The sequence below is a fragment of the Lepidothrix coronata genome, unplaced genomic scaffold (assembly GCF_001604755.1).
Source record: "Lepidothrix coronata isolate B3197 unplaced genomic scaffold, Lepidothrix_coronata-1.0 Scaffold46, whole genome shotgun sequence".
Lineage (NCBI taxonomy): Eukaryota > Metazoa > Chordata > Aves > Passeriformes > Pipridae > Lepidothrix > Lepidothrix coronata.
In genome coordinates this window covers 2508869-2534343 of record NW_016690226.1, presented here as the reverse complement: position 1 = coordinate 2534343, position 25475 = coordinate 2508869, and the positions used below count along the sequence as shown (strand labels likewise).

Below are 25475 nucleotides of genomic sequence, written 5' to 3'. Positions count from 1 at the left end.
AGATGTGCATGGCCAAAAGGGCAGAACTGTCCTTTCCAGCACAAACTGGAGGTGATTTGTGCCTGTTGTGAAACCATGCCCTGACCTCTTTCTAAAGAATGCAGTTCTGTTTTTCACTTGGTGTGTAATGACTTTCCAAGCAAAGAGTGGAAACAGCTCTGCAGGAAACTAACTTAAAAGAAAAAAACCCAAGTTTTTCTGGCATTTTCATGTTTGCCAGCTCCTTTTGTAGTAGCAATGATTTTTGACAGTGTAAATCTCTTATCTCCATCTAAAGCATAAGAAAAGAAGCCAGGTTTGCTGGGTGGTAAATTACCCTGCCTCTGCCCAATTTGTGTGCAGTAAAGAAAGTATCGCTTAACAGTAAGTGAGCAAGCACTAATTTAACATTAAGAATTGATTTCCATCAGTGCAACTCAGAAATCAAATGTGAAGTTTAACATGTCTTTCACAATGTACCATCTGTTTAGCCATCACATTGCAGCACATCTGTCTAAGCTGTTCATAGTGGCTGTCCCAGTGAGGCTGAGAGCACTTTCAGAAATAAATTTTTGGGGGTTCTGTCTCAGAAGAAGGGGAGCTGTTTGTTCTGCTTAGCTTTGTTGTTTTCCTTTAGAGCTCAATAGAAGAAGAGCACATGCACTGGGTAATAAATGCTAGCTCATTTTGTCTCTACCAGGTCCTCAATGGAAGGAGCCCAGTAACAAGTGTGTGGTCTCAACAAGAAGTAGCTTTGGAGACAGGTTCCTGGTCCCGTTCCCAGTTCTGTGTTGGCTCATTTGTAAGCCACTTAACCCTTCTCTCTTTATTTCATTTTCCCCCGTCTAAGTGCCATCTGACTGGGACTCTTGATTAATAAGGCATTTACTGTTTCCCAGCTGCTTTTTAGAGAAAAACATAGGGGGATTTAATCAGAGATGGAAGTTGGGGGGCTTATATATATTTTTAAATCACTCCCGACACCAGTACCTCTTTTGTGAACTTTTTTTAACCTTCATTTTTATCATGTAGGTTTTATGCACGTCAAAATAGCCAAATGTCATATTTCAGAAATCCCAATCTGAAATTCTCAGGCCTTTGGAACAAGACCAGTCCCAAGGGCAGAACTTCTGATGCACCTTTGGGGTTTTTTGTGTCAGGTAGAGCCCAGTGCATAAATTGCTATCTTCTGTGTCTCTTCCCTCTCCTTTTGTATTTGTGAATGTGTCACGTTTATCATAAGCCGTATTGTGTTAAACTTGATCAAAATACCGCTTCCTATCCTAAGGTCATAGTAATAGTATTGTGTGATTGCATTTTTAAAAAGTTGATTTGAGGGTTGTGTTCTACATCTGGTGACTTTGCTTGTAAACAGTGCAAGCTTTTGGTTGAAGGGAGGAGCTTTCTCTCTTACCTAATGTTCATGTGCCATAAAAAATGTGCTTACAAACCGAAAGGAGATGTGCACAGACTGTCAGCCTTGAATTGGTGGCGTGGGTGGTTCTTGGCAAAGCACATGAGTCTGAAGCTGGTGAGGAAATTTTTAACCATGGTGTCACCAACTTGATGTGTTAGCAACAGATGTCATTTTCATAAGCCTCTGCTCTCTCAGGGAGCGCAGCACGCGGGCAGTATTCACAATCTGCATGCAAAACGCACAGTGGTTGATGGCATGAAATCATGCCTTTTAATATACACTGGCTGGAAGAGCACCTTGGTGTCACATTGTGAAGCTTTGGCTTTGGGGCTTAATTAGACCAAGACGTGCTCCGTGTTGTGCATGGAAAGTTTGTTTGAAGAATGTCAATGAACTGAAAGTCAGAGCAACTATTCTGGTAAAACAATACTTAGCTCTTGCCCCATGTGGTTTTATTTGAGAGCTGAATGCTGATGTGAGTGAAGTGAAATAGGAGAATTCTGTGCTTTCCATCCTTTTTCTTTTGTCTCTCCATGTGTGCAAAAAAATAAAATTCAGAAGGGGCATGAACTCTGCTACACTGGTAGGAACTATTTCAGATTAGTAAGGTAAAATGTGACCACTCTGCTGGTGCACAAAGACTTCATTTAAATTCAAGTCACTACACTAGGGGATGAGAGCCACATAGTGCACCAGGGGCATTTAAGCCTGGCAATCGTTTTTGAAATGTTGAAGGTGGTATTAGTTCCAGAAAAATAAAGGGGGAGTAACTTAAAAAAAATTGCACTGATAGCAGTGCAGCTTGAAAAGGAGAGAGGAGTATGTCTGCTGACTAGCTGTTATGGTCTGTCTGTGTTTGAGCATCACCAGCATGCCTGAACAAAGAAAGAACTTGCACTGGTCCCTCAGCTTTTTGGTGAGGTATAGATTTATTGGGGGAGGGAAAACCAACAAAAGCACCAAAAGCTGTGGCTTTGGATGAGTCAGCATTTCCCTTTGACATGATCATTCAAGAGATTTTTTGTAGCTCATCCAAAAAAAATCCCAAACAAACAAAAACCAGCAACCTGGGTCTCAGCCTGAAATTCATTTGCTTTGCAGAAACAAGAGGTTTTGAGTTATTCAAGTGCAAATTTTCCTTCAAGAATATTGTATGTAAAGCCTTTTTTTTTGCATTTGTTTATCTCCAAAACAGGTTCATTTTTTAAAATGAAAACTTGAGCCTTCGGTCCCTCCTGTGGACAAATAGCCTTACACAAGGTCTTGTTTCATTTTAGAAAAATGAATTGTTGCGCCGGTGGGGTAGTATCTGATTGCTTTAAAAGTTCCTGTCAGTGTTTTATTTTTGATTTGTTTTTGTTGGGTTTTTTTTTTGTTTGTTTGTTTGTGGCCTTGCTGTGCCTTTTGCCCGGCCGTATTTAGTCTGCATACTAAATGTTAGTCCGCCCAAACACTTTGTGCACTTAGCTTTTTCCTTTTTTTTATTTTCCTTTCTCCTTTTTCTTTCTTTTTTTAAATTTTATTTTCTTTTGCTTTCACCCAGATGTATTTTAGACCGAGACAGACTTTGCTCCGATGGGCCGGATTTTAGTCCGTGCACTAAATTTTAGTCCGCAGACTAAAAATAATCCGCGGATTATTTACTAAATTGATTCCCTCACTGAGAACTACAGAGACTTTAAACTCCTGCTGAGACGTACGTGCGAGGGCTTCATGGCTCACAAATCCCACTGTCTATCTGTCCTCCCACCCCTTCCACCACGGAGCATCAGCCCAGCATTGCCTTGGCATCGATGCCCCGTGGCATGGAAGTGCCGGCGTATCCGTTGCCGTGGGTGGCAGCTGCTCGCGTAGTTCTCGGTGGGTGAATTGGGCAGCTTTCCCGGTGGAACTGTGTTGAATGGGAAGAGCTAAAAGACTGCAGAGGGTTTGGCTTTTATTTCTTAGGGCATTATTCAAAAGGGAGGTGGGAGGGACAAATTGAGGGGAAAAAAAATTTCTTAAGTAATGGGTGCGACGGGTATGAGGGGGAATAAACCCGCAATAGAAAGAAATTCAGTCCATACCCGCACTCCTGAGGTGGTACGTCCAGTTCCTGAAGAATCCTAAAGAGATAACGCCAGCAAACAAAATCCAGTGGCGGGGGAAGTCAATCCAAAATGGAGAATAATCCGCGGCGGCCTGAGGTACTCATAGCACACACAAATTAAAAGTATCCAAATTTAAAGTACAGATCTTTGATTTTTACTTTGTCTTCAACACAAATTATAAATTGCTAGGGGTTTGGGTTTTTTGAAAAAAAAAAACCAAAACCATCCAAAAGTTTACATTGTGTGTCTGAGACAGATTTACAAGTGGGATGAACCTTTGGAGACAAACTAATCTGGCCACACGGTTCTGTGGACGTTTATATCCAGGACCAAGGACTGAAAATTCTTTGGGAATTTCAATTACCCTTTTAGTTCAAGTTAGAGTTTTGATTTCAATTTTTTTTATTTTTTTAGTAAATGCACTGGCATTGGAACATAAATTTCATATAGAAATGTTTCTATACTATGCCTCACCATTGCACAATCAATTTTTTTGGCATACACTGTGGTGAAGTTGGACTTGCTGCTATGGAGACTGATGTTTAAAGTTTCTAATTGTATAAACATTTACTATGTCCCCCACACCATGGATTTCTTATAATATTGGCTATATTTTTCCTTGCTGGACTATTCTCTTTTGGATTGACTCCCCCTGTTTGGATTATTTCACTGCATTATCATCTTTAGGACTCGTCAGGAACAGGACATTTCACCTCAGGAGTACGGGTATGTACTTAAACATTTTTTCAAATTACTAGGCCTAGCCTTGTAAAAAAAAAAAAAAAGAGGAATGCTAGAAGTGGAATATTTGAGTTCAGACCGCATCTGTGAGGTAGCAGCCAGGCGAATGTTGTAACACAAGGTGGTAGAGATGAGATGGGCACAGACCTGTAACTTGCTTCATGTGGTACTCACCACTTGTTGCAGGGAAAGCCCTGTGAGGCCTTCTCGTTCCCCCCCACTCCCGCCCCCCTTCCTGGATTGAAGCAGTTAGGGCAGAATTCAGGAACTGTCTATCCCAAGTGACTTAATTCCAGATATAAAGGCAGGCTGAGCAGTTCATACCAGGGTAAACCCATGGTAGGGTTTCACGGACTTGAAAATGAGGAGTTTAAGAGTGGACAAGCAAGTACTCCTTTTACAGATATCAGATTTGTGACTGTCTGCCTACTAATTTGCTCAACATAAGGGCTTGGCTTGTGGTCTTTACCTAAGGAAAAAAATGGTTTTCTTTTTAAAATCTATAGTGGCTGTCATGTGAGCTGTTCTGAGGGGAAAAAACACAGCTAAGAGTGAAGTACTTAAGTTTCAAGCTGTGGTAAATCAGTCCTGTTAAAGTATCACTGCTAAGGTGCATGAGGGACACCTCAGTAGTTTTACCTCATTTTAAATATAAAACAACTTCACTTCTGTGGGTTTACCTCAAGACATACTCATTTGTGCTACTCACTGTGGGGTGGGGGGTGGAAGGGAGGGAAAGCCACAAGGTTGGCTGGTGTTTTTTTTAATTGGAGACAGTCTTAGATTTTGTTCAGGTCAGGCTGTGTCTTGGGAGTGATAATTGTATCCACTGTGTGCTGTGGCCAGAAATCCGAGCTCTGCAGGCAGCAGGCACAAAGCAGCTTCTGCTGCCCCTTCACATGACCCTACATAGATGGCACAGTGGTCAGTAGAGGTTCTCTGCCAGCAGCGTTAAGCTAAAGCCTTCCTTTTTGTCATTATAGGCCTTGTGCAAAAACATTTTCAGTTTGTTTTGCAATAACCTCATAGTAGGAATAAAGTCAGCTCTTCTTATACCTGGCTCCTTGACTCCCTGAGTCAGGATTCCTTGCCATACAAGTTAGTACAGCACACACTGCAGCAAACGTTAATGCTCCTGACCCAGACGGGCACCAAGGGAATAAAATTTCAGTCCCTGCAGAACTTGACATTTGTGTTTGATTCTCATGCAAAAGAGCATATATGTCTGGTTTAAAACCTACCAAAGGAGTGCCTGTGCAAGTTCCTCATCTGTGATTAACTACCATGTCATGCCTTTTTTTTTTTTTTTTTTTTGGCTCCTTGGTGCTGTGTGGCTTGAGTTCACCTGCACTGGTGCAAAGGCATTTTGGATTAGCTCAGTTTTCACCAAAAATGCTCGCATCAGAACTTAACACTCGTGCCCACCCTACTCCCTTTCCCCAAACTGCATATCACCTGCAACATAGCAAGAGGCAAATGCTTGAGGAGGCCATCCAGGTCACGTACATTATTACCTCCTATTTTGCTTATGATGTCATGAGAAAAGAGGATGGGAGTGTGATTGGCAGTGGGTAGAACCATCCTTAGAGGTTTAAAACAAAGCTGCAGTGAAGAACTCCTTTTTGTAATCACTCAAGGTAAAAATCTGTTAGAGTAAAATAGTTGGTTTTCTTGATGCAATTTTCAGCTGTCCTTACAAATACCAAATGTGCAGGAATTATCCCAATAAACTTACAAGAGAGACTTGCCAGAATAAGGTCGCAGAAGGAGTAACTTGCAAATTGGAGCTAGACATTTCCTGCAACCCCACCCGTGTTTTCCTTGTTGTTCTCCAAAGTTGAACAGCAGCCTCCATAGCAACAATCTGACCTGCCTGCCTGCAAAAGTCTGTGTTAGTAAGACTTCATGCACTAGCCAGAAAAAAAACAACCCAGAACTGTAGCGGGGCTTTATTATATTTTTATATTCAGTGAATCCTGCTCATTTCAACCCTCCTCCCCACCTTCACTCCACCCCATATGCATGGCTGGTAGCACCTGTGTGTGTTCATCATGATTTTTGTATGAGTTTCCCCTTCATTCTCAAAGTTGTTTTTCTGAGTGCGCTCTCATGAAGTCTCTTGCTGGCATTGCACCTTCACTCTAGTGCAAGACGTTGCAATTAACCCTTTCTCAACCCCAGGAACTGGATTTTCCCATACTTACTGCAGGACTTTGATTAGCACAAAATGCAAGTTTTTTCCAGCTTGCTGGGCAGTGAGAGGTTTAATTGCGCTGACTTGCTTCTGGTCGACAAAGAAGTATACCCAGACAACCCCTTTCTCCTTGCTTGTTTTCTTGTTGTTCTTTTAGGTCTTCCGGCCCCGCACTCCACCAGAAGCGATCGCGCTATGTAGCCGTCTGTTGGAGTACACCCCCACTGCCCGCCTGACTCCCCTGGAGGCCTGTGCACACTCTTTCTTCGATGAACTACGGGACCCAAATGTCAAGTTACCAAATGGGCGAGATAAACCTGCACTCTTCAATTTCACCACTCAAGGTAGCCTGAGAGCGTTGAAGGATCGCTTCTTTAGGAAGAAGTACTGGGATGAATGTTTGTTGTAATGCAGATGTTACTCCCTTAAAAGTAAAAATCTCTGAGCAGGACTAATGTTATTAAGCAGTTGCATAACCGGCTGTCCATATCAAAAAGAGAGGAAAGGGACTTGAAGTTACAGGACAGATGCCTGATGCCTTCAGTTCAAATTTTGTGTTGAATTACCGAGGGATGTTATTATTGGATTACATGAAGAACGCTTACATTTGCAGTTCACTGTCTGCAACCTAGCTGATGGCTGTGTGTGAAATATCACAGTCAGTGGACCATGGAGGTTAGATTATCATTTGGAGATGATCCTGCTTCTTCATACCTGAAACACCATAACAAAGTAGTAATTCATATTAGGTTTGGCAGGGAGGTTATGCAAGATAAATACAGAGGCTTTAGTGTCCAGCTTTTATGTGCTGTACAGTTCATCTGGCATTTGATTGACCCAGTCATTTAGAAAATGTAAAAATGATGGACAACTAACTTTTTTATTTGAAGCCAGGCTGATATTAAATTTTAAAACCATTCATGTATTTTTTTCCACAGAAGTCAGAAATGTAAAACTGATATCCCCCCAGAATAGTTTCTCCTGCCAAGACAGAGAATGTGAGAAGTATGGCATAAAAATATGCTAGTAATTAATTTTGGAGCACTTTTCCTGTTGTTTTTTTTTTTTTTTAAAGTGATTAGCTGCCAATTCTCACCCTGTGGGCAAGAATAGTTCTGTGTGCATTTTCTGTTGAAAGTCTGAAACACCTTTTGGCTCAGTTAAGATCAATATAATTTTTCAAACTCTTTGCTCCTCTGCCAAAATGTGAAACAGAGCCCTCTCCTTCAACATGTGGAGCCCTTTTATTTAAAAAAAAATTAAAATTGAGCTTTATATCTGTACAAAGAATATGTTAAGTTGCCTAGAAATATGCTTTTAGCTTGTTTTAAGTGTCCGCCTTGCAGAAGGTAAATATATTGAAAATACTAAAACATTTCCAAAGCATAAACACATTAAACTGTTCAGGTAAATAGCTTGTGCTTCCAGGTCCCTGTCCTCTGTGCTGATTTCTGTGTATGTTGTTAGAAATTTAGTAGTTATGCTACAGGTCCTTCCATGTATTCCCAAATTACTTTCCCCCCCCCCTTCTAAGGCTGTCTTCAGCAGCTGAAGTAATTTTGATCCCACTGTCTTAATACAGCTTCACCCCTGTGCTTTCTGAAATTGTTTTGATTCTGATTGTTTTGTAATGACATTAAGACCGGGCGTATCTAGTACATGAAAACAAGGTTTCTAAAAAGGGTTGGAAAGCTCTACAGTGAGTCTATTTAAAAATCCTTAGGGAAAAACAGGTGTATGTATTGGGAATGTCTCCCTGATTCCCCTCAGGCAGTGTAGAAGCTGCCAGGTAAGCTACCCTAATGCTCAAGCAAATTCAATGCTCCTATTCCCATCCTAAGGAGCTGATGAGCTCTCCTCTTGCACAGTGAAGATAGTTCCTATGGAGCAATTTCCTTAAGATAAAAAAAGCAAGTCATCAACAGGTACCAGTTGTACCATCTATAAAGGAAAGGCAGGACACAGACTGGTCATTAATGCATTTCCAAATAAGCTGTGTTGCAGGTGACCAGCCAAACTCAAAAAAATAACCAGGGTTGTTTTAAAATACATAAATACATTGCTTAGCGCAGTGATTTCAAGAACTCTGTAATTAATAAATGCACAGCAGTGAGTCTCATGAGGCAGCAGTCCTAACTGTGAACTCAAGATACACAAGAAGCTTTTGCTTCTCCTGTGACTGTTGTGCAGTCCTTGTTCTCTAGTCTTTACCATGCAGGGTCCCATCAAATTGGCTGATCCAGAGCAGAAATTCCAACTGGGAAACAGATCAGATCATTGGAAATTGGATAATGAATCATGTAAAGTCATGTGTAGTAATTTAAACAGTAAAGAAAGACATCCTTTTGTTTTGAATGGCATTTGTTTTCAACAGACAATATTACATTTTAGAGTGTTTTATTTGGCTATATCCAGTTGCCTGAAACCCATGAAGTAGGAGGTAGCTGCAGGAGTCTTAAGGGCAGAACTGTTAGAAATAATAACATAAATCCAGCCGTTAATGCATTGGATTGATTTTCGGAAAGAAATTAAGGGTCACGTCAGTTCTGCTGATCTGGGCACTGGTGCTGGTCAGATAGTCTAGAATAAGAGCAGTGAGAGTATATGGAAGATAAAGCTCATAGTCTTTGACTGCCAGCTATAGCTGTGGAGCTTGTGGATGCTGACTTTACTGTAGATATGAGATCTGTGGAAGAGAGTATTATCTAGTCATTCTGTATGTTTCTCTTAATTTAAACAACTGTTTAAATAAATATGCCAGTTGGGTTTTGAAAAAAATTATTTTGGCCAAAGAAGTTATCTCCACTAGCCACAGAGCTGCAGTTCAGTAGCTGTTAGACCTGCAAGACAGAAAGCAATTTTTCTCTTAGAAGCTGAATTTTCAAACAATCTGTGAAATGATTGCCATTTCAGTGATTGTGCTGGGTCACAAAAGTTAATGTCACTCCATATTGGCCATTAAAGACTGTAAAATTCTTTCTGTGACTCAGCACTGAGGAATGGTTATCATGCATCTCTATGACAGACTACATTTTTACTGAAGGGGAGGGCGGGGTGGAGTGTTTTTCTTTTGTTTGGTTTATTCTTTAATGACTATGGCTTGTGACCTTTAGTTTTTGGGGTTTTTTTTAAGATAGATACAGAATGCAAAGTTCGTTATTATGACAAAGAAAACGTGATACAAAAATAATTTTCCCAGGGAATTCTTAGAATTGATATATCATGTAATGATACTGAAAAAAGCACTGCACCATTTGCCAACACTAGTCATTTTCTTGTGTTTGAGAATGAAGATGATCTGATTTTCTAGTAAAACTGGACATTTTCATTTTTATTCCTTATTGGAGATGTTAACTGGCTGCAAATGGTATGATTTGGTCAAAAGAAAGCCAGAGGAATTCTCCTAGCTGATGTGAATGGGAGTTGGGTCTTGTGAATGAGTTGTGATAGCTGCTCTGTTTACATCATGATATTGAAAACTTGTCTGGATTGCCTTGACTATAATACCTTCTTGCAGCAGTATTCATTGTAATTAACCCAACCTTGAGTTGTATGTTTGATTTGGATAATCAGGCTACAGTTCAACAGCTTGTCCAAATACTGTAGGGGAAATCACTGAGGATTCTCAGAGATTCTCAGCGCTCTGTAGACTGCAGCTTTCTCCTCAGTATTGCCATGTCCCATCCTTACAGATGGGATAGGTGCAAAAATACACTGTAACAAAAGTTCAAACAACTTCTCAAGGAAAGCTGCTAACAAACTTCAACCAAAAGAGTTCAATTTACTTTGGTTGCTTCTTGTCTAAATTGACCTGTTCCTCTTAAGTGAAGCATCAAGACATTCAGAGCATTCTGAATTTAAGAAACTTCATACCAAGAAAGATAATGTGGGGTTTGAGAAAACGGGAGCAAGGTCAGTCTTCTGGTCTCTATGAAAGTTTAAGGTAGCTTCAGAGAAACACAACAAAAAACTAGTATTATTGCCACAGCTGGTGCTGCAAAAGGAGATGTTCTGACAACATCAGATGAGGGAGGAATGAGAATGGGGTTGAAGTGCCCTTGCAAGGGTGTTGTTCTGTCTGATGAACTGGCTCTTTGGCTACAGCAATGTTGGCAGTCTGTAGCTGCATCCTCAAGGCACCACGTAGCACCAGAAGGTAGCAAATTTGGTTTCCTTGTCGTTTTAGCTCTGCTTTTGTTTGGGTCACAGCCCTGTATTGTTTCCAGAAAATAATGCAGGGGAGATAGAAACTTTCAAAAGAGCAAGATAAAGAGTACATTCCCAGTAATAGCAGGTTTTGAAAACAAATTTGAAAAAAATACTGAGGGAGCAGCATTTTCTAGCACAGAGCAAGATAGTATTGAAGTTTATGACTGGTGTTACACTTTGACTCTTTAGGAGTCATGATTCTTCGGTTTATTTTTCCACTTTGACTCTTTAGGAGTCATGATTCTTCGGTTTATTTTTCCATTTAAAGTAGATATTTGAAAATTCTGCATAACATTATGAATATATGAATTCTGAATTATTCCCACATGAATTGAGGATTTTGTATTTGTACCAGTGCTCTGAATATTGAGGCTTTCTAGGAGGACTAGCTTAGAGCTGAACAGATATTACAGAATAGATTGGATGGGTTGCAGGTAATGTAGCAACCTGGTTACATTCATAAGTGCTGAAACGCAGTGTCAAAGTGTGCAGTAATAAGAGGCTTGTAAACACGTGAGTCTTCTGTATCTTGTCCTCCCAGCAGTAAAGAAACTTAATGTAACAGTTAACTGAGAAAAAAAATCACCAAGTAGACTACTGATTCCTTTAGGCCGTGAGTTTAAAAGTAACATTAAAGAAAAGCGATAGGCTCTCAAAAATGAGCCCAAATAATATGAGACTGTGTCCAAAACCCCCTTGCTGAACCCGTGGTGTGATTTGGATGGGTTTCTGTACAGCCTGTGCTATCTGGAGGTCCTCTGTAAAAAGCTGTCTATTCTCATTTCTCCTCCAGATGACCTCCTGGAGCTCCAAAACTCATCAATCTCCTTCCGTGAGATGACTGTTCACATCCTTTTTACCGGATGTTGCTTTCTCAAGAGACAGCCAGTCACTCCTGTTTCTGAAACAAACAAGACCTGTCTTGTCTCAGATCGGTCCCACCTTCTGTGAGGCACTAGATTCTCTTGAAAAGGTGCCAGAAGATTGTCAGTTCTTGACAATGTGTTGCCCTTAATCCTCCCACAGTTGTGGCTGTAAAATGCCTATTTCTCATTCTGATACACATTGAAACTATATTAGATTTGGAGCCTAGAAGACATGACTGCTTTTTCCTTGGTTAATGTCCAAGAAGGAATGGTTGCATCATTCTGTTGTCCATTCAAAATGCCCAGCTGACCAATTTGCTTTGCCTTTCCCTGTCCTTTTAAAGGATATGTCACCTCTCCTTGGCCTCGCTCAAGGAGATGGCTGTGAGAGATTGGTCTTGGGTTCCTGAGTCCTTGAGAAAAAATGATGCTTGAGTGAGCCAAAGAACTAATTCCTGAAGCTCTTGGAGCAACTGTTCCAGCTGCTTGCTTGCTGAACCAGTGCCCAAAGCAGCACCACTGTTATCAGCCTTCTCCCTGAGACTGATTGCAGGTGGGTTTGTGAAGGGAATCCTTCCAGTGCTCAGAAGCAAACAGCATTATCAGGCCATTGACAAGGAACAGACTTGGCTGGTTCTTTGTTGACTCCCAAGCCGGTGTCTTTCTCTAGGAAATAATTTCTTTGCACCACTACTTGTAGTTTTGACAGTCTTGCTCTGGAGAATGCCTTGCCAAATATCACTGTGGTTTCCTCTCGCCAGCTGGCAAAGAAGAAAACGTAACGTGACCTTGTAAGGGCATATGTTTTGCCTGAGGTTGCTGTTACAGGGGGAAACCCTAGGAGCTGAACCTGCATGTGGGGCACTTTGTGGATGATGAGCTAACTCTGTTTGTTCCACCTCCCCTCCAGAACTGTCAAGTAACCCATCTCTGGCTTCGATCCTCATCCCTGCTCATGCCCGGAACCAAGCAGCTGCTTCAACCCCTACAAATGCTACAGCGGCCTCAGGTGAGAACATGCAACTGCCTGCCTCCCTCCCCACCCTTGCTCCCCTGCCCAGGCACTTTCCCTCTGCTGAGGCCCACAAACCGCCTTGGCCCTCAAAGTGAACAGGGAGGAAGGGTTTGTTTCAGTATCACCCAAATCCTAACTCAGGGCACTCAAACTCTGTTTTTTGACTGCTTAGTTTGTTGGTCCTTCTCACTCAGACTTCCACTATTAAAAAAATCATTATCTCACTTGGCTTTTAGCAATCCTTGTGGATTGGTTTGCACCTAACTTCTGAGCTCTCAGCTAGCCTGAAATTAATGATGACTTGGAGCATGAGTTTGTGATGCCTAGGAAGAGAAGAAACAGCTAGCTCAGTGCATGCAGCCTCCATGTAGCGTGGATGGGGAGGATTTTTTTCCCTAAAGGCATTAGCATTTAAGAGTCTAGTTAAGCAGTTCAGTCAGTGTGCTCACTGTCTCATCTAAGTAGTTCAGTTGCTTTTTACTGAGTTTGTTCATGTCATCTTGAGCCACAAGGCAGATTCCTTTTGGGTTTTGGCCAGCACTGAGTGATTTTTTTCTTTGCCTCTTGCTCTGTCTCAGGTTTCTGTCAGAAACCTTTTAAAAGCTCACTGTTGGCCTTTAGCCATTGCATATTGTATTCTGTTTCCAGTGAAAGCTTAAAAGCCTGGTAATACCAGTTGGGAGACTCCCAAAGAAAATCCCAGGTGCTGCAGGATGTAGCAGAGGTGATTCAGTACCCAGCACTTTTCCTCTGAGTCAGGCCTGAGTCAGCACACCAGCCGACTGTCTGGGGCTGGGCCAGCCAAAGGCAGGCTGCAAAATGGGTGTGTGTGTCCTGCGTGCACCTCAGCCCCATTTGACAAGGGCTGTGACCCCTTTTGAGGTGCAAGGTGCTTTCTTAGTGTAGGATAGCTGATAAGGAGAAGGCCTGATTAAAAAGCTGTTCTTGAAACGTGCAGGAAAGCATTTGCTGGTTGATGTGCCAGATAAGTTACCTGATACCTGATGCACTTGGTCCAGCCAGTGCTGTATAGAAAGCAATTTCGTACTTTGGGACAGACAGATGCACCTAGGTTTGAAAGATGAGGCCTCTCTGAAACTGTAGTAGCAGCAGATAAAAGCTACAGCTTACACAATTTATGTGCTCTGAATTTAGGAGAAGACAAATTGCTATTTTAAAATTTAGTATTTTGTTTCACACACTTGGTGGTATTTTGCAAATATTCTTGTTCTCTGTGTGCATCTGTTGCCCAACAACTAGTGAGAAAAAAAACAGATAAAGTAGTAAAAGTGATTTAAAAACTACAAAATACAAACATGGAAAATTATTTTAAGCCTTTCTGAAAAATATTGTTTTGCTTAGTGTTCCTTTCATGCCTTTTATGGAGTTCTCTTTGCCAAGACCCCAAGATAGGGTCAAAAAATCTGTTTTCACTCAGCACTTTTCAAGGGTCCATGTGGGGGGAAAATGCATTAGGTCGAGTCCTAAATGTGAAGTATTTAAAAAATAAACAAAAAACCCCCAGAAAGCCAAACCAACCAACCAACCAAAAAAAACCAAAGCCCACCCACCCTCAAAAAAAGCCCCGTGTTAATTATGTCAACATTTTTAAAGCTTCTGTTTGCAATCACTTCACTGAGTTGGGATAAGACCTTCTGTTTGTAGTTCAAACCAAAATATAATATTCTTGCATCTTGGACATAATTGGAAAGAAATTGTGAAATTAAGTTCAGCTTGTGGCTTTGGGTTTCTGCAGCACAACCGATTGGTTGTTTCTTAATCACATGGGTTCTCACAGCAGATGGTGGCAATGTCATCACAGGTATGATTTTTAGGATTAGGTCCTGTTGAGGTCCTTTTAATCTGTTGTGCTACATTTAGCAAGAGATTTTCATAGAAGGGATTCCTTCTTTCTCTATACTCCTGCACCTCCCAGAGCAGTGAATGTTGCGTTGTTCAGTGACTTCAGCAAAACTCCCACCTAACCCAGGGCATCCTGGTAGGCAGGAGACTTTTCTGCAAAATGTTTACTTATGTAACTTAGCAGTACAAGTTCAGAAACTAGTTTTTTGAGTGGTGATGATGCGCCAAAATGTAGCTCTCAAAGCACTAAAGGGAAAAGCAAATCATAGGTAACTAGTTGACTTTATTAGTGTGTAACTTGTGCTCTATCTAGCAAGTGGAACTGACACTGAGGTTCAAGTGCCTGTTATGTCCAGCCTGCTCCATGAACTTGAGGCACAGGTGCACGTACATTGCAATGCAGTGTGTCTGTCCATCCCTGTAGGTAACCAGGTGGGTGGTTGTTACCTGCTTGCATAATAAATAGCTCCTGTTATTTTTATAGCTGTCCTGCGGGTGCGCAGCCATGTCAGAATCTCAGCTTTCTGATAAGGTGTAAAGCACCACTTTTGATCATGCAGCAAGGCAGGGTCATAGTTAGAGGATAACTAGCGAAAAGAGGGCTATTTGTTCGAAGTCTATCAAAGTAGTGTTTCCAAGGACACTCAGCAGCGGTGTGCTGTGTTAAGAGATGGAAAGATTGGCTTTGCAACATACCACGTTAACAGGGCAGGTTTCATAAAGCCAGCAAGACTAGCCCTTGTGCTAACCAGTATGACACACATCTGCATTTTTAAAAGTTATCTGAAGCAAGTAATTTTTGTTAACTGCTACATTGACAATGATGGTTCAGTCACCCAAGGCAACAGTAATCCTGGGATCATGATCTTAAATGGAGGGGAATTATTTTAAGTAATTTTTCAGTGTTAAAAAAAGTATTTGTTGTAAATTTCCTCTTCTCTTGAGGCATAAAGCTGGACTCGCTGTAATAATGGCACCAGCAACAGTATGAAGCCTTGCTGCACTGGCATTAGTAAATTCACCCAAATGTTTCTGAGAAATTCTCTGACATTAGTAGCATGTCTAAAGCAAAGTGGAGGAAAAGGAATATAAGATTTATTGGCCACTGCTTGAAATAGTGTGGTAGCTTTCTGTGAATTACACTGGGCATTGATTAAAAATGCCAGTTCAGCCATGCTTCTGGGGATGCTGCCTTGATGTAGCTGGAGGAGGAAGAGGATGGTTTCATAGCTGTGCAGCCATGGCATCCGAGGGGGGAGCATGCACACCAAGCCGAATGCATATCTGCTTATGCGACTACGTATTTTTCTTCCTGAATCAACCAGCAGCAGTAGTTACCTCTCTGTTAGTCAACATTAGGATGGGAAGAGCATAATTGCCATCTGCAGGGAAGTTGTGCCAGCAGGGATTCTGGGGTCATAGTCTCAGGCATCCCGCTGTGTTGATCCCATGTAATCCCAAATGCAATGATGTGCCTGAACTTTCGGCAACAAAACAGATTAGAACTGGTGTTACCTGCCACTGTGTGGTAATTGAAAAAGACCACAGTGCTCTATAAAATAAGATTTAGTGCATTTGTGATATTCCTATTGAAGGAATTTTGGAAAACTTTAATTTCTTAACTGGGAGAATATAGACAAGCAATTAACTCAGGTTTCTACAAGCTCAGCACAGGGATGATTCCTTGACAGAGAAGTAAAACTTGCATATTTTGCTCTTGCCAGTTTTGCTCAGAGCCTGGATTTTTACATCCACAGGCAGGCACAATAGGGAAACCAGGCTTTCCTTCTCCTTCCACTTGTCTCCTCAGCTCTCTTGTGAGGATTCCCCGACTGGTGGTAGCTTTGTTTCTGTATCTTTGCAGATGAGCAGCACAGTCTGCCAGCATTACAAATCCAACCAGCTAATGCTGTCATTAGTGCTAATGGGCTTTCTCAGACCGGGCTGGCGTCTCTGTCATTCTCTGAACTGTAGCCCTGTCTTTGCTTTCCGGGAGGTTTCTGAGAGTGTCACATACCCTCCAAGAAAGCTGAGGCATTCCTCAGAGGGAAAAGCTGACTTGGAGGAGGTTCTCTGCAGTGATGTGCTTTTGCCCTCTGTTTGAAAGAACTTTTGGAAGCAGCTGACACTTAAGCCCTGGTGACTCTTCCTTGCCTGCACAGGCAGAGGTGTCAGGTGGGTGGTTTAGGACAAAGAGGCTGCTCTGATCTGGAGCCGCAGTCTGACCAGTGCTCATCTGTCCTGTGCCAGAGAGCTGCATCCAGCTGCTGGCTGTGCTCCCCAGCAGGGCTTTGGCAGTGGCACAGGCCACTGCTTTGCGAAACAGATGTCTTTTACCATCATTGCTGAAGGCCTAGATCTCCTTCTCTTATGCCCAAATACTGATTTCTCATGGAGAGAAGGAGTAAATGAATGTCCAGAGAACCTCATACTCCAGTTGTGCTCTTTTTCCAGTGCTTCAGCAAAGAGATGCTGGAACAAGCCCCTCTTCGTTCCTCAGATGTCCTGTCAATGCAGAGTCAACAAATGAACTGAAATGTCAAAATACTGCATTTTCTTGTGGGTTGGGAGCAAGTGCAGCCTTGAACTTGCTCTGCACTGTCCCAGCCTTGGGGAACTTCTATATGTTGTTGGACTGCATCACCTGACTGACTTTCTTTTGACATGTGGCATATATATTTCTCAGGAACTCCCCCATTAGAGTGATGATAGAAAAGGAGCATGTATTACATGGAGCTCCATCCTCTCCTCTTCTTTGCTTTATCTCTGTGCAGTAGCAATGTAATGATAACAATTTCAGCCTCTGCTGTCTTCAGGAAATGGAGATCAAAAGGCACATTTTATATCATCAAATGAAATACAAGCACTTTCTGTACAAATATAGAGAAAACTTCTGCCAACAATACAGACTCCAGCTGGACTGCTTGCATCAGGCACTGCCAGCAGATGTTGCATTAACTGGAGTTTATCTATACTTGAAAATTAATCTAGACCAGGCACGGTGAGAGTTTAAAGTGTGGAAACTGTTACCTGGCTTGCTGGGTCACTTTTGATTTCCGTAGTCATCGTTGGTCTGCATGCATGTGGGATTTGGGAATTGCTCCTTCAGGGAAATTCTCCACATAGGAGGATGTCTCTTGCCTGCAAGGCTAGCTTCCCAAATAACGTTGGTATTGTTGTCATGCTGCATTGGGGCTTTAATTGTATGAGGGTATTTTTTTATCATCATGGTCATTGCTTCATGAGGGAGGGGATGCAATAATTTGGCGTGGGATGAAAAGGAACAGGAAAATCCGAGAGCAGTCGTCTGGCATCTTCTGCCCACAGGACAATTTGCCTTTCTTCCCACACTCTCCTCACAGCATTTCCTTTTCAAGTAGACATCACCCTCTCTTCCCACTTGTCCGTTGTGTTTCTGGATGCTGCTGCTTGTTTGATTTCCTATTTTTGTCGCAGTTGTGTGTGTTACTTAATTTGTGACTCAGCAAGTGCTGCCCATCTCTAGACAGCATGTGTGGTGTGGTCGTCATGCTGGAGGGAAGGGATGCCATCCAGAGGAACCTTGGCAGGCTTCAGAGGTGGGCCTGTACAAAACTCATGAAGTTCAGCAGGGCCAAGAGCAAGGTCCTGTACCTGGGTCAGGGCAACCCCAAGCACAAATACAGGTTGGACAGAGAATGGCTTCAGAGCAGCCCTGAGGAGAACAACTTAGGAGTGTTGGCTGATGGGAGCCAGCAACGTATCCTGTGCTGCATCAAAAGAAGCACGGCCAGCAGGTTGGGAGAGTTGATTCTGCTCCTCTTCTCCACTGTTGCGAGACCCCACCTGGAGTACTGCATCCAGCTCTGGGGTCCCCAGCATAAGGATGTGAACCTGCTGGAGAGAGTCCAGAGGAGGATGATGAAGATGACTGGAGGGTTGGACCATCTCCCCTGTGAAGACAGGCTGAGAGAGTTGATGCTGTTCAGCCTGGAGAAGAGAAGGCTCTGGGGAGACCTTAGACCACCTTCCAGGACCTAAAGGGGGCTACAGGAGAGCTGGAGAGGGACTTCTTACAGGGGCGTGTAGTGATAGGACATGGGGGAATGGCTTAAAACTGAAAGAGGGCAAGTTTAGATTAGATATTAGGATGAAATTATTTACTGTGAGGGTGGTGAGGCACTGGAACAGGTTGTTCAGAGTAGTTGTGGATGTCCCATCCCTGGAAGTGTTCAAGGTCAGGTTGGATGGGGCTTGGAGCAACCTGGTCTAGTAGAAGGTGTCCCTGCCCATGACGGGGAGTGGAACTAGATGATCTTGACAGTCCATTCCAACCCAACCCATTCTATGATTCATCCCATTGCCTTTGCTCGTGGTTGCACTTCCAACCGTGATCAGGTCAGTATGGCAGAAGAGGAGTGGGGTTTCATTACTAGGTTACTGTAGACCATTGTCCGGCTGCGTTGCCCTGCAAGCTGTTCCATGCGGGAGGAATGTCACTGCTCTCCCCACCCACCAGTTGTATTTTGTCATGTCTGGTACCTATGCTAGTCATACAGTCCTTCAGTCTGAGGTCAGTAAATCTGTTCTTTTTATAAGCCCTTTCCACGTATCTTTTGGAATACACTATTTGCCCAGTCTGCCCTCTTCTGTACCAAGATAATAAGTCTTTCTTATGTTTTTTTTTCCTGTTGCAGTTTTGATAGCTTTGCAGTTAACCTTACTTAAATGAAGTGGGCGAAATGTATGGCAGTCTCTTGTAGAAAACCTCATTTAATATCTTTTTCTCATTCCATATTTTACATGTTTAGATGTTCACCCACTTACTTCTTTGTGCCTTGACTAATCAGATACTAGATAAAATGGTTCCAGGTGAAATTGGTGCATTTTTTTCCCCTATCAACTCTTGTAACACTACAAACGTTTTATTTTTTTTTAGAGAAAATGCTTGATGCATGTGGCCTGTGAAAACACAGTTACAGTGAATTTCCTTTTGGTATTTTTTTGCAAACACTGTTTTCTTGGAATGCACTTTGACATATGCCCTTGATCCTGTGACTTGTCTCTGTGAAACACTGTCCCTCCCTGAGAAGAGAAGGTGTTGGAGACCATTTACTGCAGAGACCCAATCCTCTAATGATGCCGTGTGCTTGTGTAAACCTTGTTACTGGCTTCAAGCCTTAATGTTAATCTGCTTCAGCAGTTCAGAGACTGGCAGATCCAACTTGCATTGAGCAACACAGAATAAAGTAGTAAATTTGAAAGACATTTTCTAAAGCAACTAGTGCATGAGTTACACGGTAGCATACAAGCTGTTTCTGCCAGGGGAGCAGGCTTGTCATGTTCGTTGTCTGCGCCATTCACACAATTAACAGGCAACTTTGTTATAAGAAGGACTAACAATATGAAACTTCAGCACCAGTGTGAGACCTTGTCGTGACCACAAACACTTGATGTGTTGGCTTTGACCGTGCCAGAGTGCCTTGTCCTGCAGTTAGAGTTGGGGGAACGTAACACAGGCGACTTGGTACTGCTCAGGTACTGCAAAACCTGCCAGAGCCCAGCTGGGTGTTTGCATGCCAGCCCTCAGCCCTCCAGACTGCCTTTGTCCTGCTTAAAGACCATCTTTCCCCTCTCCCCAGATTGCATTGTTCCATCTGCACCCCTGAAGGCAGGAGAGCGTCCTAACCAAACAGCATCTTGTTGGGAGTTGTGGGTTTCCCTGTGTAGAGAATGTTGTAGTTGTTTGAAATGTGTCTCTATTTTGGAGGTAATGCTGGTTGTTTTATCTCTCTTCCCTTCTCGTCTGTCGTTTGCAGATGTTAACGCAGGAGAACGAGTTCAGACCAATAGTGTAGCTACAGCATCAGCCTCCAACTCCACCTGAACCAGTACCAAGCAGCCAGCTGCACAGGAAAAATCACCAGTAATTTTTGAGTCTTGCTCAGCAACACTGGTCACATTTGGAAAGAAAATTAAAAAGAGGAAAAAAAAAAACAACAAAACAACAAACCAACCAACCTGTTCATTTTAGTGTTCAATTTTTTATTATTATTATTGTTGTTCTTATTTAACCTTGTAAAATATCTATAAATACAAACCAGTTTCATTGTATTCTCACTCTGCAGGGTGTCCGGGGCAGGGGACTAGGTGGGGGGAGGAGGGAAAGCGGAGCAATACAACACACCAATGTCTCTCCCCTCGACAATCTCTTCATGTTGGAAGTTTGCTGTTGTGTACTTCAGAACCAGGACTCTTGCCTCATACCCCCTCCCACAACAGAAAGAAGGAAAAAAACAAAACAAAATACCCCAAACCTCATTCTCTGCTGAAGTTTTTTTTTTTTAACCCTCTTTTTTTATTTTCTTTTTAAGTGAAGTTTCGGACTTTGATGTAGTGCACAGCTTGAATTTGGTCGGGAGCTTAGCAGGGGTCATTCAACAGAGCTCAGCGTTTCTTGTCAGCAAATCCATATCCCAGGTTATCTGAAGAACTGCCCCAGCTTGGCATGGGGAGCAGGCGACGTGGTAGGAAAATAGGTTACCATGGGGTGGGGGGGGAGGGTTTGCCGTGTGTCTAAGGCTTGAACCGCTAGTGGAAGCCTTTCATTTTAAAAATCAGTGCTAGTGATGAAGAAATCTACAGCTTCATATGGGAAAAGCCTTTCCCAAGTGAGTGATATATAATATAATACACACACATGCACCAACACCAGCGGTTGGCTTTGCCGAAGCAGCCCCTTTGCCCAGCCGGAGCTCCTGCTCCCCGTGTGTCGGGCCGGCGCAGGGCAAGGAGGACGGTCAGCTCCGGCTTCAGCAGAGAAGAGCGGACGAACAAAATCCTCAGCAGGGGCGGGGGCCCAGCTGGTGGATGTTAAGGGACTTTTTGGAAAGTGGCCACTGTGAAAGCTTGTTTGGTTGGGTTTTTTTCTCTCCCTGCCCCTCCCTGGCTCTTGATTTGAACAGACTTCCCTTTCCCAAGGTGCATACACAGGAAAAGGACACCAGGGGTTATAATGTGAACTGTTAACAGGCTACTGGTTTATTTTGTAATATTTTTTTAAACTGCAGTTTTAACTTGCAGGATGCCACATTCTCCGATAGTTCTGATTTTAAATCCGCAGCTAGAATCTGTATTTAATTTCATCTTTTTTAATCTCTTGCCTTTTTTTTTTTTTTTGGATCTCTATTTATTGATGCATGTTGCCACGTCGCCATTATGTTAGAATATTATAATACACTATAATACACATCCGAATGCTCTTGACGGTAATTTGTACCTGCTGACTTGTAGGAAAGCTGGCTCTATGAGTGTGTGTGTATATATATTATATAAATATATACATGTATACATAGATACAGTACTGCTTTTTTTATTTTTTGTCTACGATCTCAAATCAGTCTGACTGAAGTGTGAGGTGAATGCTTGTTCTAGTCCATCAGTTCAGGGTCCGGGTTTCCTCCCTGCGACAGCGTGTGGCGCAAGCATCCACGTCTCTCTTCCTGAAGTCAAAGCAATATTCCTCGCGAAAGGGTCAGGGGAGCGGCCGGAAACGAGACTTTTGGAGACCTGATCTTGTTGTAGGCTTGCGGTTGGTGTCCGCTCCAGCCTTATCTCCTCCTTCAGAGAAACTGTAGTCGCCTTTGGTGCTTACCGAGCTGTTACCGACCTGCGGATCTCTAAGGCAAGCAGTTGCTTTTCGGGAGCACGCGGACCTCCATGTGGCCCGGGGGTGACCGGCAGTGGTGGCTTTGGCAAGCTCGGCTGCTGCAGGGGCAGCAGGGGCTTTGTCACGAGCTCGGTGCGTTTCTTCTTGTACCTTTTGTGCTGTTGACGTGGGATTTTTTGGAAACTGTCTCTTAGCAGCCCCTGGAACTGATAAAAGCCCTGCCTTCTCCCTCCTGCCTGACACATGGAGGATTTGGGGAGGCAGGAGCTGTTTGAAGAGGTGAGTGACCACCTACCGTGAAACCGATAAACCCTCATGTTATACCCTGCGGCCGTTTGCTGTTGGGCACACACACAAAAAAAAAGGTTTTAAAGCTTTTTAGCTGTCATTGCATTCCGGCTGGCTGCAAAGGAAAGCACACCCACGTTGAGAAACAGAAGGCTTTCCAAATCCTTACCTGCAGCTTAATAGAAAGGGCTGAAGAGTGTCTTTAACGCATGCGCTCGGCTAGTCAGTGTCCTGAAAGGTAAGTGAAGGGGCTTGGTTGACCCAGTGATCCAAATCCATGCGGGAGACTCAAAAAGTAGGACAGTGGCAGGGTATGGATCTGCTGTATAGACAAGACTGCTGAAGCACTGGCCACAGACGCTGTTCTTTGGAGGCAGTAAATTACCGAGTCTTTAAAAAACAAAGTAATAAAACTATCAAAGAAAAATTGCTGCTTGTGCCAGGAAATGTGGCTTTTCTTTTTCAGTTTTTTGTTTAGGACTGGCGGAGGGGAGTTAAGAGCGTTTCTCTCTGGTTTTGTGACTGTGCCGGCGTCTGTGTGTGTCTCGTGTGTGTGTGTTAGGTGGGGGGGGAGGGTCAGGGGCGCCCCTCTGGTTTTATTTCTGTTTTCAAGGATCATAGCAGGATCACACACTCTTTTATACAAGTTAGATCCAGGTCTTTGAACAACCTTTTTTTGTAAATAAGGAAGAAAAAGAAAAAAAAATCACAGGAAAAAAAAAAAAACAACAACAAAAACAAAGCTCCTCACCAAATTCAAGCTTGTACATTATTATTTTTGGTTGTTTTTGAATTTTGAGTTTTATTGTTTTGTATGTAAATATGTGGACCCAGGAACTGTTATTAATGAGCAAAAAGTTACCGTTCAGGGCAGTGATTCTGTTTAATAATCAGACAAAATGTAGACGAGCTTTTTAAAGCCATATAGTTTTAACTCTGTACAGTAGGTACCGGCCTGTATTATTGTAACAATAACTCTAGCGATGTATAGTGTATCTATATAGTTTGGAGTGCCTTCGCTTCCATGATTTTTTGAATTTTATTTCCCTTTTATTTTTTTCTCCTCCTCCTTTATTAACGATGTCTCCCACCCCAAACCCGCATCTTTGCTCCCCCTCCCGCTTTCTAACTCTTTGAGTGCTGTAAGGTTTCGGTGATACCCTGATCAGTAGCGGAACGAAAGGAAACCGTCTCCACCGTCATGCATTTCATTGGAGCCGTGGCTTTGTTCTGGAAGTCTCCAAGTTGCCCACCCTGCCCTTTCCTCCTCCCGCTAGCAGTGACTGATTTTGTTCGGACACTTGCCCCAGAGCTCATTTAGACTTCGCTTGTCTTTCCCCTCAGTCCTGTGCCCAGAAGCCCTCTGGGCAGTAGCAGCTTCCAGGAGGCTCAGCCTTTCCACTCTCCTTGCGGCTGTGCCGAGGGCAGCAGCCGGGCTCACTGAGCGGAAAGGACCTCCAGGGAGGGAAACCCCCCACATCCCACAGGGTTGCTGCGCTCGGAGCCATTTGGCTGCAGTGGGAGCAGGGGCATCGCTGTAGGAGACTGCGGTGGTTTTTTCTACTGGGAGGACTTTCTGTTCCCTTTCTTCTCCCTATTTTCCTCCACATCCCTCCCCAAAGTCACTTTTGTTTTCTTGAGATAAGTTTAACATGACTCTTGATTTCTTGTGCCCAGCACGAAGGCCTTGTTTCTAAAACTAGTTTGCTTGTGTTTTACTACCTTGTTAGTATTCCACATAAGATTGTCTTGAATGGGAAAACACGTAACTCTTTACCAAACCAAAGGTTGCTGTTTTATTTCGAAGCATCTCGTGTTCATTCCAGTGAAGCAGAGGCTGCACTTTCTTTCTGGTGACACGAACGAAGGTCAGTGATGCCAAGCTGTTGGTGACAGTCTGCTCAGAGCTGTCCCTCTCTTCTTTTACTCTCTTTCGGGCTTGTTTTTTAACCCAGTGTGGTCTTGATCTGTCCCTTATGTCAGCCCTGCTGTAGAGTGGGTCTCTGAGCCGGGCTCGGTTGCAGTCTGTCTCCCTCAGTGGGCACCCGATCAAGACACTGGTGTTTAATATTAAACTTATCAACCTTGCTAGGGAAAAAAATAATGACCTGCAAAAGAAAATTGGCTGGTAAAAGATCCCTGAACATTCTGTCCCCTTGTTTCGAAGCCAAGCTCTACCTAAAAATGATGGCAGGTGCCTGCAGCTTGCAACTTAAAATTCCCCCCCTCCCTGGTTTTCAGTACTTGGAAAAACAGAAGTCAAGCAGCCTGTCAGACTCTTACTCCTGTACTAGGAACCTCAGCCACCGCGGAGAAAAAGGAAAAGCCGATGAGGAAAAGCACAGTAGGGTATTCGGTCCAGGCTCTGCCTTTCGGAGACTGCCAGTGGGTACCCCTGGGGTGGCAGCTGATTTCCACGGGGCTCTCGGCCGGTTCTGGTCTTAGTTGGCTTCGTTTTGCAACACTGCAATAATGGCAAAACGACAGGAAAGGAAAACAGTACCTAAGGGGTTAGCTCGAGAAAAGTAGCTTCCTTGTGTTGGTCTTTCTCAATTTATTTTTAATATATATATATAAAATATATTTATATATATATAATTTGCTTGCCTGTAAAATTTGCGTTCATTAATGTGTTGCTGATGGATCACTTGGGCCTGTACACACCAATTAGCGTGACCACTTCCATCTTAAAAACAGAAATCTAAATATATATATATTAAGGACTGTGGGTTGTATACAAACTATTGCATACACTTGTGCAAATCTGTCTTGATTTAAAGGAAAAGCAAAACCTGTATAACATTATTACTACTTGAATGCCTCTGTGACTGATTTTTTTTTTTCATTTTAAATATAAACTTTTTTTGTGGAAAGTATGCTTAATGTTTTATTATTTCCCCCGCCCCATTCCCCTTGTAAATACGTTTTGTTCTGTGTGACTCGGTTCGGAAATAGTTAACTGGTACTGTAATTTGCATTAAATAAAAAGTAGGTTAGCCTGGAAATGAAATTTAAAAAATACCAAGTGTGTGGTCTTTATTTCAAAAAATTGCCCCTTTCTTTCCTCCTCCTCTCTCCCTTCTCTGACCCTTGTTCCTCACCCTCACGCCTCTTTCCACTCTGCAAGAATAGGTGGACTTAAATCTTTGTAATAATAGAAGAAAA

General features: G+C 42.9%; 1 protein-coding gene across 2 annotated transcripts in view; it reads left to right on the top strand.

Annotated features, from left to right (window-relative positions):
- The window catches only part of GSK3B (glycogen synthase kinase 3 beta), a 154883-nt gene extending 129552 nt beyond the window's left edge, over positions 1-25331 (top strand). The window contains exons 9-12 of one of the 2 annotated variants that reach the window (XM_017814728.1): positions 4174-4212; positions 6579-6765; positions 12407-12505; positions 20173-25331. In XM_017814728.1, coding sequence (XP_017670217.1) covers positions 4174-4212; positions 6579-6765; positions 12407-12505; positions 20173-20240 — 393 coding nt within the window. In that variant the 3' untranslated portion in view covers positions 20241-25331. The remainder of the gene's footprint in view (positions 1-4173; positions 4213-6578; positions 6766-12406; positions 12506-20172) is intronic. The other variant, XM_017814730.1, reaches the window with a different exon arrangement.
- Positions 25332-25475: the final 144 nt, after the last annotated feature.